This window comes from Hippoglossus stenolepis, chromosome 18 (assembly GCF_022539355.2).
Source record: "Hippoglossus stenolepis isolate QCI-W04-F060 chromosome 18, HSTE1.2, whole genome shotgun sequence".
NCBI classification, from domain to species: domain Eukaryota; kingdom Metazoa; phylum Chordata; class Actinopteri; order Pleuronectiformes; family Pleuronectidae; genus Hippoglossus; species Hippoglossus stenolepis.
Window position 1 is genome coordinate 14,622,010 of NC_061500.1, and position 17,732 is coordinate 14,639,741.

A 17,732-nucleotide genomic window follows, 5' to 3' on the forward strand; every position below is an offset into this window, starting at 1 on the left:
TCTAAAAAAGGGCTAAAAGTAGGATGTTATTCCGTAAAGATTTTCAATAAAGCTGCCTTTTTCTTGAGCCTCACTGAGGATTGCACTATTGATGTTTTTGGCCATGTGTGAAGAGCGGAAATGAAGTGTAAACAAAACACCGACATATTCTCACCTCTTATGCCGACATGTTAGCTATCGTTTCCTCACACATCCATCAGATATGGAGCAGCGTCGCCATGTGTGTGTTTTTGGCAACTCTGGCAAATTCAGGTCAAATGTTTACTCTCATTTTAGATCGGATTTGGTCTCCACCAGCTCCTGAGAAACGTATCTGGCTTTTTATCTTAACCTTCTTTAGTCTCTTAATGTTCCACTGTGTTGACAAGCAGGCCACTCACATTGTCAGTCTGTTGGGGCTGGATAGGAAGTGTACAATAAGATTTTAGAGCTGAAAGAGGGACCCTGTTGCAGCTGGAACAACATTGATGAGAGCCGTGAGAGTGAACCTCAGGAGCTGTAAAATCACAACAATTAGAGAGACGCTAAAAAGCCCAGATGAGCTGAGGGAAGCGGCAGAGACTGGTAATCGTCTGCGGTTCACCACCATGAGCGAACCCTTTCACGTTGCACGCAGTGATTAGATTCATGTATAAATATTTATTACAGTGGGTTTAAAGTCACGAGAATAAATATCAAGACCGTTTATCGCAGATCTTCAAAGCGAAAGCTGAATGTCTGTTTGTCTGTCAGCCCACCGCCTGTTGTCACAGTGTCCACAGTTAGGTGCTGGTAGAAATAATATTATCACCAAACAGTCATTGATATGCGATTCAACACCGTCACAACTTAGCATTCCCTCAGCGGGTGCAGGGGGTCAGGGAGAGCTGGGATGGTATAGGAATACAAATACTGCATCATACTTCTCACACACACATATATGCACTATAATGGGCATTTAAAGATAGGATCGTATGTGCACATACTTAGCGAAAGAGCTCTCAGGTCAGAAAGTTAGAATGTGCTTTTCATCCTCCAAATGTATGCGGCAGGTCACTGCATATGCAAGCTGCAACAATGGACGTAGAAAATCACCCAAACTGAGTGTTTGTGTGTGTAGAACACTCTCATGTCTTAGGAATGAAAGCGACTTTGCTTATCTCGCAAGGAATTTAACCGCCTGAGCTTAGCGTAATGAAACGATTAAAATCAGAGAGAAGCACAAATACAGAAAAAAAACAGCATCCCAAACGATGCACTGTTTTGTTCTTATCCAGGGTGCCAGCTCGCCTAATGGAGAACATTTACAATCAGCCATCAATCTGGCCACTTGATGTTAGTGATTAGTTTGTCTCTGCGAGAAAAAAAAAAAACTACTTTCCATGAATAATTAGCATTTATTGACAACACACTGTCATGTCCTGTTTTCCATTTGTGTGATATTTCCTGTTTTATTCTGCTGTCACTTACCTCTTTTCTCTCGTCTAAGGCCCCACTTGAGTGTTTCATGCCTCTGTGATTACCATTTGTTGTTTCTGGCTTTTAACTTTGATTTATTCTGACCACCTCACCTCACATGCATATTCCGTGCTATATTTGATTGCCTGTTGTAACCATGAAATGAAAATTCGCTCATTATCCACTCACCGCTATGCCGATGGAAGGGTGGGTGAAGTGTTTTGAGTCCACAAAACACTTCTGGAGTCTCGGGGGGAAAACAGCGTTGAGGTCGAATCTAATACAATTGAAGTCAATCGCGACCGTTTCTTCAGACGTAATCCATCGGCATAGTGGTGAGTGGATAATGGGGACATTATATTTTTCGGTGAACTATCCCTTTAAAGCTGTTCCGTTAAGTTTCTGAAGTCGGCGAGGCGGGATCCAGTCACCATGACAACAGATGGAGTAAACCGCATCGGTCTCTGGCTTGGTTCTAAGGGATCTTCAAACGCCAGATCTTCCTCTCCTGTTGGTCAAGACGGCTGGGTGACCAACCAAAACACTGACCATGTGCAGCAGAGGAGAATTCACAGCAAAGGTCGGGGGTTGTGGTGTATTTGTAATCAGACAGCAGCAGGCCGGTCTTTGTCTTAAAGTCATAAAGGTTTACTAAATCTCAACAATGCAAAACATATGTATATAGAAAACATTGGTTTGTTTTGGACATTGGATAAGATATTTAGGTATTATTTCTTAACGCTCAAATAACCAGTTTTTGGCTCTATAGTCGCAATATAATTTTTAAAAATATATATATATACATATATATAAAGAAATAGCAAAATTAAGTTGATATATTTACAAACCCACCATACATAAAAAAGGATTTGGTGACAATATTCATCCTCTTTGTAGCTCTGTTTCGTTTTCAACCAACTCCTGAGGCAAGTATCTGGCTCCTTACGCGCTAAAGGGCTCCACAACGTTTGCCAGCTAGCAGCTGACTTTTATCTGCCTGCCTGTTACCTGTAGGGTGTAATGAGAGCAGAGAGACCGGACCAACACAATAAAGCCGCGGGGCCATAAAGACAACACAATCAGATGAAAGACAGTGAAAAGCTCAGGCTGTTTGAAGGGGGACTGCAGAGTCAGATGTTAAATCTCTGTGGGTTTAACACTACAAGCCAAACCTCTCATATTACACATAGACATTGATCCATGCTGGGAAATTCATATTTAGCTTTATACTTCTATAATATTTGCACAGAATGAATATGATCGTTTATTTGTAGATTGCTACCGAAATAAGAGAAATAATGACGTATATCAAGTTTGCTTCATGAAATTCAGACAAATGTATTTGTGTAACAATGTGGAGCTGTGATGAACTGTGTTGTCTCACAAAGTGGAAAAAAACAACACAGCACGCCAGAGGCAGGACATAACGTGTACGTTCTGCGGAGGGGATCACGTGTTTTTGTTTACAGCACATCAACAGCATCAGCTCTTATCACCGAAAGCTCTGGGATCTAATTGTCTTTCCAAGTTGACATCTTCTACAGTGTCTTCTCCGTGCGTCGTGCCACCTTTTCATCCTTAAATATTTGTATATCACTTTTGTCGTTTTCATTTTTGCGTCTGCTGTTTTCTCATATGGAATCATTGGGACATTATCCAGAGTTTTTTACCAGGGGGCAGGCAGAAAAACCTCTGGAGAATGTCCACAGCAACTGACTCAGACATTGGCATTTTCCTTTACAGCCCCTCCGGAGAAATGTATTTATTCTCGAGTTCGGTGCATGTCTGTAAGCAGCGTTACTGTAGTGAGGAGTTGATATTGATTTAAGAACTCAGCGAATATTTGCACACAGACCAGAAGAGGCAGAGTACAATTATATATATCAGCATTTTAAAGATTAAATGACTGAATGAATAAAATGTGTTCTGAGTTAGATTTAAATGTTCGCTTAAATCTTTAAGTTGAAAATTTAATTTACCCCTTAGTTCATGTTGGGCGTGTGGAAAAATAGACCAGTCTGGGCAGTGGGAATAGTTTGATACAGTATTTTGCTACACAATGATAAGAGGGTCGCGAATTCACAGTGGTGTCACTTAGAGAAATGAGAGTCCTCCTGTTTACAGCTGCCTTGTAGTTTGATAAATTCAAGCGGGGGGGGGATCCATCTGCTCTTTCCTCAGATCCTTTTTCTTTGTGTTTGTCTTAACCCCGTCTTCCTTTTAAAAGCTTAGTTCTTTGCAACATCTTCAGTTCCCTCTCATTGCATTTGCCTCTTTTAAACGTGTCATGTGTGTCAGCATGTGCGTGCAATCTGTGTTTACGACTATGTGTGTTGCTCACCTGCAGCCACCAGGACCGAGCGAGTGAAAGCCGGCCCGACACGTGTCACACTTCTCCCCTGTCACGCCGACTCGACACGCACACCTTCCTTCTACATCACACTGCAGACTCACTGAGCCTGAAGGGGACAGCCGATGAATAGTGCAAGAAGAAATTTAAAAAAAAAGAAAAGAGAATGGAAAGGGGTCAAAGGGGAAAAGAGGGCAATGAAGATCAATTTTAAAACTTCAGACTCCATCTGACATAAAATGGATCGATATATTCATTAATAATTTGTCATGGCAGGGATAACTGAAAAGCTGTTATTGGATTCCTTTTTCAGAAACCACAGAGATGAGCTTGGGAGATCTGAATACAACCTTGCAACCATACAGTCGCTAACATGAGAGAAAAGTGAAGCCGCGTGGAGTCCGCTTTAACCTTTGATCAATATAATGGACCCCAACGGCACCGTGCAAACACCTTACACTATTCAGGAAAAACACAGAGGAAACCAGAACTAATGCATTTGTTCTGTCTCTCCCGCTGGTTCTCCCCTCTTCACCCCGAGGACGGCGTAATTAGGGGCACAAACATTTAATGTCCCCTTCGCCTAAAATTAGACTGTGTTTAACGAACACCGGGCCTCTCCGCTGATAACGCTCAGTGACTCGACTGGATCAATTTACAACAGCGGGGCCGAGTCGAGCCATGGATTTCTTTAATGGTCCTTTTTTGGGAAGCTAAAGAGATAAATCTGATGGGATGAGCGAGACATGAGAGGAGATTGTATAAATTATGAATTAGAAAGGATTCTACTCTGAGGCAAGGTTTGGTGGTTGAGTCGTCCACGAGTTGGGCTAAATATGAAAGTAATGTTTTTAATGAGCATTTGGCTATAAAAGTTGCAATGATTAATCCTTTCTGTCCTTTTTGCCTGTAGCTAAATCTCACTTATGGCGCCTTATTGTGCCCACACAGCATCCCAGTTTAACCATAATTATTTTACTCATCCCAGGAAAAAAAACACAAAACAGTAGTGAGTAATGATGTTGGCGTGGATTATAATTGGGGGTTCTCTCATTGTTATTTGAAACAATTACGTCTTTTGTTCCTGCAGCTTACCGTCGATATCACAGTCGCAGGGAAGGCAGGGCTCTGGAGAGGATCCCCTGTGGTGGTTCTCTCTGCAGCGCTCGCAATGGGGCCCGTCGGTGTTGTCTCTGCAGCTCGCACATCGCCCCCCACTGCCGGTGCTGCGGTACTGCTCCATGTCAAACACACACCGCTCTGATCTCCCGCTGCAGTTGCACGCTGCGTGCGAGGGAAAGGACAAGCAAGAGAGGAGCGAGAGCAAAGGAGTCAAGTGAGGAGAGACGCGAAGGACGCGGAAAGAGCAGCCACAGGGGGAAGAAGCAGGCAGCGAGGAGGCAGCAAGGTAGAAAGACCCGAAATAGACAAAAGGGGAGAGACAAGGGGAGGGCATATGTGTGAGAGATTATGTGTTCTGGGATTGGATCATAATTTAGAGGCTCGTTGCTAATCCCATTTCACACAGGCCTAATGAGGAGCCAATCGGCTGTCAGGGGGCACTTAGATAACAGTAATTCATGTTTATACAAGAGCAAATTACTCAGCTGATAACACACCGTCCCAGCTCTCATACCCCTCACATCAAATCCCTCCTCAGTTTACCAGTTACCCTGAGGGGGGATTTAGGTGAAATTGCCCATTTTATTATGAATCAAGCTGGCATCGGTAAATTATTATTTCTTCCCTGTTAATAAGGAGTCTGAGCAGGCTCACCTGATTTGAACGATGACTAAGTATCACTAGTAGTGAAGAACTTGAAAGAGATAAAATACAAGTTCTGGGTTTCACTTGACTTTGACCAAGTTTGCTCAGAATTGAATTCTAATCAAACAAGAGTTTACAAAGTCTAAAACATGCATCCATTATAATTGGACACCCTTTATGGCCAGCATGTTGGCAAACATTTGCCTACTTATTTGCCAACCATCTTATTGACCACTCAAAGTGCTTTAGATCACAAGCCACACTCACCGATTCATTACAAATCTATTTTCAATCTATTACTCACTGCCTGCAATTTAGGATTCAGTATTTTACCCAAGGACACTTTGACTACAAGAGCTGGGGATCGAACCATCAACCCTCTACAACCCCTGAGCTGATTGCTAGTTACTCTTTGTACATGTGCTAAATAGAGAATGTGACAGATTTGGCTCATGATTCATTGGGATTTTATGTGTGATTAAAGAAAGAAGTGTAACAAATTGTGTAATAAATTATTTTTATGCCGTAATGGACTTACTTTTTCAACAGGTGAAAACGAATTAGAATTATTTTTTTCAAGCAACTTGTCTTTTCAGAGCCCTTTTCACTGATAATAGCTGTAACCCATGAGCTAAAAGATGCAAAACAGCTCAGTAGAGATGAGGAGAACAGCAGATTTGTGTGGGTTCAGGCAACTCCTGACACATTACACACCATTACATCCTATTGTTAATATAAAAATATGAATCGGTGCAGCTTAAAGGATACGTCCTGAAATTGTAGGTCTGATGAATAAAGTGAGAAGGTGCTGTAGGAGCCAGCCTCTGCTCTGCTCTGAGTCGGGTTTGGAACACAACACGCATCCTTTGACAAATGCTGAATCCCGTGTTATCGCATCTGCAATCCCTCTGCCCATGGGGCAACCGAATCTGACAAACCTGACACCCCACATAGAAAGGCGCCGCAGCACGACTCAGGTCTGATTGGCACTGGCAGGCAACTAGTGCACAAATACCAGCAGCCCACTCTACTTTCCAGCTCCCGTCCGCTCATATCTTTATCATAGCAGCTATGGTTGTGCTGCCACTGACGGTCAGGCTAGCTGTTAGCCAGGTAGCAGCGCTGCCAACAAGTGCCCGAGCCTCTGTTGAATTCACTTCAGTGGGAGAAATTCATGTCGACTCCGCCAACGTCTCTCAAAATGTGATTCTGGAATGTACGTTGCTATAGATTCTGGGGGAATGTGTGATAGTCTGACGCCATTCTCGACAATTATATTTTATTTAATCGGTTTAAGAATTGAAGTGGAGAAATGTAGTTTACTTTTGTATGGTGGTTTATCATCCTATGCCACCTTGAAGCACCTTGTATGTAACTGTATAGCTATAGATATGAAGATTATTTATTATTATTAGCTTTAGGACAAACTAAAAAATATGGTTCCTGATCACGCTAAGCTTTTATTCTTATTTTCACTATTTGTATTTTATTTATATGATTTGATTTTGTGTAATAAAAAAAAACAATCTAAAATATGTTTTATATGTATTTTTAATGTGCGTATTTTATTAAAATATTGTAAATTACATTACCAGATTTTGATCTTTACATCAAATTAGCTGTATCAACCTCCGTACTTCAACAAAAATACACTAAAGCATTACACACATTATCATAAGCATGTTTCATTGCTTTTGAACAGGTTTAACACAAAGACCACTACACTGCACAGCTTTACGTCGCCCGTGTTTGGCCATCTTCACCATCTTTATTGGTCTGCCCACACACAACCATCACTTCCACATGCTGCTTCCATCAATCCTGTTCTGGAGACCACACAGCGTGTGCGTCACTGCCACTGTGGAGAGCTCCATGCAATTAAGGAGGCAGACTTAGCTTCAGACTATAGGACGACTGACGCCGGATCTTTACAGGGCGACACAGTGACGTCAGTCTGGAGCTGGACAAATCTGATTCAAAGCCGATTTAATATCCTCTCACCTCCCACTGCGAAATCAGCTTTTCCAACTGTTACCCCAGGACCACATAGGTATAGCTAACCTCATCGCCAGAATAATGCAGCGAAGGTTTTCTTTTTCAAGGAGCAGAAAACTGCTCTCAGAAGTAGTCGGAAAACGTGATGTAAAGCCTGAAGCACAAAGAAATATAAAGGTATATAATACAAATACCTCTAAATGTTACGTGGGTGATGAACTGTAGTTTTCAGGTTTGTTTTTGCACTTTATGTCTTCTATCCACTCCAACCACATCCCTGTGACCTTCTGTGTATTACAAGAAGGCGACACTTCCTCCTCTCAAAACGGTGCTGCTGTTTATCAAGTATTAAGCAAATAAACTAGAAAAACACTCGGTAAAGCTCCACCAAGGCCCAACAGTCTCCTTAAACTACATTTAAGATACATGCATTATACATACATGTTGAAAAACACTGTATCTTGCAATTTTAAAGAAAGTTAAGAAAAAAAATAATCCAGGAAACACCTCCTTATTCAGATCTGCACCAAAAATGAATGGCTGACCCACACTGCATCCTCACACAGGGTTTCGTAGGAATCCAATTCATTGTTTTTGAATAATCTCCGGATACAAACATACAAACAAATCAATAAACAAAATATAACCTCTTTGGTGGAGGTAATTCGTAATGTAGGAGGCAGGGTAGGTGTTAAGGATGATAACCTGTCACAACACTATCGTATGAATAGTCAAAAATGTATTATCCTGTGACAGACAAGAGAGAAGATCAAGGTCAGGATCCATCTTAAAATATTTAAATCAACCTTCGCTACAGATTCTGACCAACCTAACTTTAAGTGTATAACTCTGCTAGAGAAAAACTTCCGGCAGGAAAAGGGATGGACTCTCAGCAAGTGGCACGGACCTCTCTCTAGAGGTCGGTCCTGTAGCACTTAAGACTTTTGCTGAGGGCTTCTAAGGACATTTCATTTCATTATCGTGCCCATTTAGGTGCCGACGTTTCCCTCGCATTGCTGCTTGAGGCTTCGTCAGACAAGCTCTGTTCATACTTGGTATTAACATGTATCAGAGTGATGTGATCACAAGTTTGACAGCTCTACTAACGTCAGTTCACAGCTGGCATTAGAGATGTGTCCCAGACCACATCCAACTGACAATGTGTATGTTTGTGTGAGAAACAGAGAGAGAGGGGGGGGAGAGAGGGGCAATGAGGAGCTGAGCAAATCGACGTGCTGTGCACAGCTATACAACGAAATAGGATTCTACCCATTTGAAATCCATACGTGGCTGTCAATGTAAATATTGGACCAGGCCGACACAAATAAATCAATGTAGGGAACACTGGGAAGTGTACAAATATTTTTGGTTAATTATAAAACTGTGGTAGGTCAGGAGACCTCAGCTGAGTCAGCTGTCCTTCAATGTAGCCCAGGACGCATGTGCATTGACACTAGGGCTGCAACGACTAATCGATTAAATCGATTATATTCTATCTAAGGCAACATCTTCTGAGGTGGGGTCAGGAAACCAGCCAATCCCGTGCCTTGTTTAGCTCATGTCACGACGGCGTCTCCTCTCTGGAGTAAACATTTGAAAAAAGGCAGAGGCAGACATCGCTCTCGACCGAGCGGAGACAAATCTTTCTCAAGTGTGGGAATACTTTACATTCCTTCAGAGACTGCAGCTGCAAACTGTGTAAAGCTGTTTTCACATGGAACAGCAGCAGAACATCACTGTGGTATGAACCTGCTTGGAGTTGGAGTTCTTCTTCTTCCTCTCCTCCTCCTCCTTTACTATAAAACTATATATCGACACAATAGCACACAACTTAGAGGCCAGAATAGATGACACAAAATCATGAGAATTTAAAGCTAAATAAAGTCAAAATAAGGTCGATTTCAAGAAATACTGAACCACAGACAGCTCACTTTTTCTCATCGGCCATAGTCGGACTGGCCATTGGGAGCACAGGGAGAAATCTTGTTGCGTCAGTGAGTTGGTGGACCCTCAGAGAATCCATAAAGTTTTCACTGTCCTCGGCAGGCAGACCTCGGTGTAGCATCAGTAGTTTCCACTTAAGCTGTACTAGTTTCCACAAGGAAGCAAGCAGACCTCAGTACAAAACCTACGTCTACCCGTTAAAGGTGATGCAACCCAATCTGCTTGTTGTCTTTTGCCCTTCACATGAAAAGTGTCTCAGTACTGTTGCGGAACACACTGCAAACCGAAAATTCAACCCCTGCAGGCCCAATGATTTCTCACTTTTACATCTAATTTGCCAGATGAATGAGATGTCACACCAGCCAGGAGGATAGAACGTCAGCAGTGATAAGAACCATTCTGTAAGAGACTATGCTGCGGATAAACCTACACGGCCTTTAGTGGAGAGCTAAAGACAATTCTCTACCTACCTCACACATTTATCTGCTATTTTGGTTAAGATATCACTTTTGTTAAGAGGACTTGCAAAAACAGCATTTGCAAAGTTAAATTTTTTTAAATTCTGTAAAATTCTCATAATTCATGTTATGATATCTCAAAGAAATATGTCTACAGTGATATATAAAAACTGGGGCATGTAATTTTACATATTTTTCTACTCTTTAATGTTTTAAGCTTTTCCATATTGGCAGCATTACATGTTTACATATACAGTCTCCATTGCCATTTTACAGGTTTGTGGGAGTATCAAAGTCATTTACTCATACAGTATGTTTACATAATCAAAGTGGAAGACGAAAGTCTATGTGGAGCATTTTAATGTGATTTTTGTTTTGATGGCCAAACAATAGCCTGAAAGAAAGTAATAAGCGATCTGGGTAGACTGACTACATTGACACTCAGTTTTTCCTGTCAACACAAAAACAATATAAACTGTTTATGAACATTTTTACCCTGAACAGAGTTTTGGTAAAGCTCAGATTTTAGCGACCTAAAACGAGGATTAAAGGCAAAGAAAAAGCTAAATTTAATCTGAATTTAGCCTGTACATGTAGACAGGGCCTGTTTCTTAATGATGGGGTAGTGCTAGGTTATTAGCATTCTGACTTCAGGAGATATCGCTGAACAACACAATAAATAGGTCAATTTGTTCAATATCTACTCACGACTTACACATAACGTCAAAACCAATATTTCTTTACATTCTTTAAATAATTTTCAGAATTATTTGACTAAAATACTTAAGTAGTTTTCCCCTTGAATAAATAACAATAAATGAACAATTAATCATGTTTTAAATAGGGCGCCACAGTGTGAATGTGACAGTGAATGGTTATTTGCCTCTGTTGTGATCAGCTGCTGACCTGTCCAGGCTGGACCCTGTCTCTCCAATGTCAGCTGCGATTAGCTTCAGCCCCCATATATGACCAGTATATAAGTATAAACAGTTCAGATGATGTATAAGATGACAAATGTATTGACAGTTTCTTATGAGTGCACTTTTGCCCGATGAAATCTATGGGTTCTGAGGACCATATGTTTTTGTTTTGTCCTAAATTGCTTAATACAGTAGAGTCCACAGAGCAAACACAAAGAAAATAAAAAATACAAGATAATACAGTAGATTTTTTGGCTTAAATCTACTTCTATATCTACTACTTTCAGGAGGCTTAGATTATAAATATTGGGGTTTATCTACAGTATCATATTCCTATCTGAGAAAATGATCACAGTCTCCCACTTACAGCTGCAGCCTTCAAACTTAAATCAGCGGCAAAAAAAGGGTTTAAAGTGTCTACCTACTGGAAAAGCCTCGGGCTAAGCCGACGACAGCGTCAAACAAACAGCGGAAATCCTGAAGACCTGCGGGGACCTGCTCAGGCTGTAAATGATTTCAGTCTCGGAGGGGGGGAATCTTGAGGAGAATGACATCCCATTACACACACAAACACACACGCACCAGGCAAACTGCACAAACCTTTGCATATGTTTCACCACAGCTATTGTAGGACCATAAAGCAAGAAATAAAAATCAGCATTCCAATCTCAAATTTAGACAAACAACTTCAAATGATCGTGAAATTACAAATAAAAACACTGAAACATTCACGTGACCTCAAGTAAAAGGCCCCCCAAGGCTTCTATTTACCACCTGCTACTGCTGTTCACACATTAACAATAGCGAACGTACTTGTAATAATCACACAAGATTGTCACAGCTTCTCCACGTTTTTGCTTTTGAAACAGTCTGCCTAGTATTTACTTCTTCAATTACAAATGATAGCAATCAACCCGTGCCTGTTTTTAAAGGTCAGAACATTTGAACGTGATGTTTCTTTATAATCTGGGGAAAGAAAAAAAGGGGAAGGAAGGACCGCCATCTGTCAGTGTGGCTGTCAGATGGCGTTTAGTAATATAATATGATGGAACCTTGCTGTATCTTTAAAGTAGGTCGGTACTGAGTCACAGCATATGGAAGGACAGAAAACATTAAACCGACACACTCCATCACGGGTCACACCAGTGGGGTTACTTCAACATGTGTGAGCTGCTGTGATTGTTCACTGCCGATTCAGACGCTCTGCTTGATGTATGTTGTCTTTCACCTATAAAACAGCACTATTATTTCTCCCCGAGTAGAGGACATGGATGCTTGATTCATATCAGTTGCGGACAGATATAAATTTCCAAATACATACTGCAGAGATGGAGATAAAAACCAAATACCACAAACAGAGTATTGAAATTAGTCTTTTGAGGCTGAACGGTTGTCACGCGGTGCTGCATGCAAGTTCATTTTGTGAAAGAGAAAATTTGAGCAGTAACTTTCAAAATCCTTGCAGTTAGAGCAGAGCCAGAAGAGCGTGACAAAAAAGACTCAGATAAAGAGATAAAGACACCAATGCAAGAAAATAAGTGGTAAATGGACCATATTTATCTATAGTGCTTCTCCAGTCTTAATGACCACACAAAGGGTTTTGCACTACAGGTCACATTCAGTACTTGTTCTACATATGGAGTATTTCTCCAACACACACGCACACGCACGCGCACGCACGCACGCACGCACGCACGCACACACACACACACACACACACAGGGGTATTTGGGCCCAAGGAGCCGACAACCCGCTCTACCTCCTGAGCCACAGCAGCCTCGATAATACGTTATTTATTGAGGGTATACCACTTTGTTTATATTTTCTAAAGTTCAGGCTTTATCTTAATTATTTTCTAATTGTTGGGTTTCATGGTTTCGTAATCCTCCAAAGGTCACGAGTCTGTTGCGGTTTATTCTCCCCGCTAAAGGAGAACTGTGTTTGCTTGAGAGAGAGACACTTGACATTCTTGGCAGATTTGTTGGAAGTTGTCGGCTTCTATCAGCAGTGACAGCAGTCATCACAAATAGCCAGTATAATTGCACTGCATGTGGTTTGTCTTACCTGCACCTTTCAAAATGTCTCCTTTGTGCTTCAATAATTGGCGGCGATCTGTTTGTGAATTAGTGAATTCAATTACTGCTGCTTATTTGCATGAGTGCACATATACATAACTTTAATGTCCCTGTCAGCTTCTGCTGTTGGAGTGTCGTCAATCGTCGTTGCTGTACTCTGATCAAGTGAAAGAACCTCACAACAATTATATACACAAATCTTATATAACCTTCTTTCATGCTTCTTTAATGCATGCATTGCAATTTCTGGGTTTTTTTATGTAAAAGAATAATGTGTTATATACACACACACCCACACACACATACTTGAGGATGTAAATGTATGCGATTAACTTGACATGCCCATTTCGTCAGGGAAAAGTTCCACATTATGGATAAAACGCTTCTTGCAGGAGGTTAGTTGAAAATAATGATATCCCTTTCATATCCGTCAGCTAAATATACAGCTACAGTCAGCACCTGGTTTGAATGGTTTATAAGAAAGACTGGAAACAGGAGGACACAGCCAACCTCACATTGTCCAAAGACTAAATTTTTCACTCAAACCACTTTGGCAGGTTGTATAATTCACAATGAAAGTCTTGTTACTAATTGACAGAACCACAAAACTAACTGTGATGCAAGTGGAGAGGGGCGATGGATATAGGGGGCAGCTGGACAGTGAGAGACACGGCAGCATGACTTTTCAGAATTTCTTTGGCCATTAAGAGACCTAAAGCTCAACATCGAACAGCGATAGGGATGAAGGAAGCGAAAAAGAGACGGGAGAGGGCAAATATGGGAAATACGTACTAATACACACCGAAAAATATTCATAAAGTACACTACAAACCCAATAGACACTATTGATTTTTAAGTGTCTTAAACCATGTCTAAATATGTGCAGTATACCCGATGAAGGGCAAACAGAAAAGTATGTGAGCTGAAACTGTGCGTACTAATACTCAGTAGAGTGTACAGTGTACAGTGTACCTCTGCCAAGGCCCAACACTCCCCTCAACAGTTTCTTCCTAGATATCCAATTTTTTTCCATCACGTTTCGTGAATTATCCCCTGAGGGAATGATGGAAATGTTGAAAAATGCCCAATCTCACAATGTTAAAGAAAGATCCTGGATTCGCACCAAAATGTAATGGGTTCTTCCCTGACCCCTACGGCATGCTTGGTAATCAATTCACTTGTTTAAGTGTAATCTTGCTGACAAAAAAACTAAGCGACCGACAAACGAACAGACAGGGAAGATTTAACCTTCTTAGTGGAGGTAATGAATACAACACAATGTGTGTGTTGCAGCCAAGTGCAAGTGAAGTCTCATTTTTACGCAGCCATTCCTACGTCAATATGAAAGTCTGTCAGGTCTCTGTATGCTGACCATGTACTTTGAAATAACATGGCACTAAGTAACATCACAGTCAAACTCATTTTCCCTTCAACAGTGTTAATAACAGTGTTCTTACACAGCCATACAAATACCAAAAGGTCATGCTACGAGAAAAGAAACAAACATATGTTGTAACAGTCTTGTTGCACAAGTCCTAATCACACACCTCTTGATGTTTGAGATTAGATGGAGCCCTGCATATGAAGAAGAAAAGAGTAGGAGGTGTTAACTTGTTGACAATGTGCAACTAAATGAATGCAAATTACTTGCTACAAACGAAACGTTCCACGGTGAACGCAGGCACGACTGGAAAAATAAGTATGCTCACCCACATGGTGAAACGTGGCAGGTGTGAACAACTTTAATTGCCTGAATTAAAACAAATCAAGTAAAGGTGTGTGCTCATTGTGTAACAATGTATTTCTTTGTTTGATTTATTTAAATTTATGCATTTTTAATCTTCCACAAACTGGCAGCATAGTGTGAACATGAGAAAGAAGATTAGCATATCCATATTGCAAATACAACTACAGTATTTTCTTGGGTTACGGACCAGTTTAATTAAATACACAAAATATGTGAAACACGAGACCCGCTTGGTTCCCTGTTTATTTTCTATGGCTCCCGGATTTTTACAGGTCAGAACTGACTGCTGAGCCAGGTGCTGTATCTGCCTGTAATCTATATGGTATCCAGAAGTATAGTGTCCCCAGTCCAAATATATCAGCAATTAAAAAAAAACGTGAGTTCATTAATGGCTGCACTAAATATAAAATCCTCAGTTCCTGCAGAGCCAGAGATCATGTTCTTTATATTCCATTAGGGCTTATTTATATGTTCTGAAAATGCAACTTATCCACATTACCTTATTGCAGGGGAGTCTAAAGTTTCACACGGCCGAAGCAAACGTCTCACACTGGAAATGCTGCTGCTGCTGCTCAACCGTCTTAGATTTCTGGTGCAACTAATGTCTCATCCCCCTCAAGCCCACAGATGTTTCAAAGCAGAGACCTCTGACAGCTCGGCCTGTATTCGTTAGCATGAAGACATCGCTCCCATAACTAGCAAGTAGAGGAGCGAGACCATCTTGACCTTGTTTCACATTTTAGTAACAAAATAACTGTGTGTGTACGTGTTTTCTTTATGGTACAAAAACATAGCAGCAGAACACTTGATACACAATGTGGAAACAAGTTATAAAAGTCATTTGGTCCGTGCAAAATATATGTACCAAGATTTTAGACAACGAAACAAAGGAAATCTGTAATATTTAGAAACTGTATTCCAACACAGAAACCTATTTTTCCTCATCATGTTTTGTAATGCTGAACTTATTTATAATCTTTATTCTGTTACATATAAGGCAAGTTACTTTTAAGTATTTTATATTAACAGATGAAGGAGATCCTAGTGTTAGAGTAAAACCAATCAACACACTTTGTGTGGTCTAACCAGCCATAACTGGCATAGACTGTGTAATAAACCATTACTACTATTATTTTGTTCGAAACACAAAAACTACTTCCGACCCTCTGACAAGGAGGTTATGTTTATAATTTTCATGTCCCACATTATAAAATACAGCCTGGTTCAACACAGCAAATATCAAGCTCTCAATCTTTGCTCTGTATGAAAACTACAGCCAAGCGGGGTCACCCACACAAATGTCATTGCTATTGGTTGAGGCTGTGAAGCTCACCAACAAAGGAAGTGAATGTTTAACTTGTCCCTCTCACTCGCACTGAATGGAAGTGACTGGGAGTCTATATTTGTTGTCGCCTGAGAGAGGGAACTGCATTGAATCTCATTGGCCCGTATGTGCACAACTGCAGCTCAAATTATGAGGGCTGACCGTCTGCATGAATGGTAACAACTTTACGGATTTAATAGTGCGAGTGAGAACACAGCAAATATCGTGCACACAGCTATTAAAAGCAGCAAGTAAGAGAACTCTTTTGTTATTATGAGAAGTTCAAACATTACTTGGTTAGTTATGAAACTGTGGAAGGACAAATTATAATATGGTGGGCGGCCACAGTCTAGATAATTAATGGGAAACATTGCTTTGACATGGCGAGATAGGGCATTAGCTTTGGTGGAGGTATACGCTGTCGGTGTTTTTATGTTTAACATATTTACAAACACATACAGGGTTTTTATTTATTTAACTGTGTACATTACCACTGAGCTATATTTCATGAAATTAATATCCCTGATGCAGATTTGCTGACAAAATTAAAAATGTCTTTGTTCTGGCTGAACACAGAGGGAATATTGTAATTGCTGCTCTGGTGCCTAAGACAGAAATATTACAGTTTGGTGCAGGCAAAAATAATTTTGTGCCAAATAGCCGGATAGAGATTTGCAATTACACTGAGCATTCGTTTTTATGCTTTCACATTCTGTCTCTTTTATACGGGCGTATGTTTATTTATTAATATACTCTATTAATTGAGTCGGGTGCTGTACTCTATTTAAGATGCCATCTGCTTGGAACCAAGAGTAAGAGTAATTAAAACAAGCTTGCTACTTAACAGAATTCCTGAAAAAAAGAAGTGAGCCACTCTCCTTTTATGGTTTCTATCCCTCAGCCAATTACAATTACTCCTCGACAGCATGCAAGTGCAGCGTGATGAGGCAGACCAGATAAAGCTTATTTATACAAACATTTAAACTAACACACATCTTCCAAGGAGCCGTCATTACCAATACTTGCCTGCATATTCATATAGGCTTTACAATAAAGCAATGTTTACTAATTACTAAGATTTGATGGCGGACAAATAGTTAAATGCTGTGTGATGCTGAGTTCAACATAATAAAACACAATTCAATTCGCAGAAAAATGCGAATCAATAAGGTTCAGCTTTAATAAACAATTGGCTGCCGAACAGACTGCACTCCATCACTTTGGTGAGGCAGTATCTCCTCACTCATGCAGCAAATATAAAAGCTGCACGTGAGGAAATCAAAATGTCAACATAGACTGGAGACTGATGGGAGGTGGTGAACAGATTTTTTTTTGGTGGACCTTTGAGAGCCTGACTAGAGCTTGACACTTGAATTTAACACTGCCCTGAGGATTTTGCAGACGGCTGCACCCGATGGGGTTTGTGACAGCGGCCCAGAAACAGGCTACTCACTCAGACACTCGTTGGCGGAGTCCCCAGTGGCCCTGGCCCAGGGTCTGTCCTGGTAAAAGGGGTGACATCTCTGGCAGTCGGCTCCCACTGTGTGATGCTGGCAGGAACAGACCAGGCCACCATGTTCCCCATCAACGCACTCGCTGGCGTGACCGTTGCACTTACATCTTAAGGGAAACGTAGACAGATAGTTATGTAAAGGCTGCGAGTAGTTTCCCCCCCACACACACACACACACACACACACACACACACACACACAC

The 17,732-nt window shown here is 41.0% G+C and overlaps 1 protein-coding gene across 1 annotated transcript in view; it reads right to left on the reverse strand.

Moving 5' to 3' along the window:
- lamc3 (laminin, gamma 3) overlaps positions 1 to 17,732 on the reverse strand; it is a 99,165-nt gene that overhangs the window by 56,345 nt on the left and 25,088 nt on the right. Inside the window, exons 4-6 of the mRNA XM_035141640.2 lie at positions 17,471 to 17,637; positions 4,883 to 5,071; positions 3,779 to 3,896 (exon numbers count right to left, since the gene is read on the reverse strand). Coding sequence (XP_034997531.2) covers positions 3,779 to 3,896; positions 4,883 to 5,071; positions 17,471 to 17,637 — 474 coding nt within the window. The remainder of the gene's footprint in view (positions 1 to 3,778; positions 3,897 to 4,882; positions 5,072 to 17,470; positions 17,638 to 17,732) is intronic.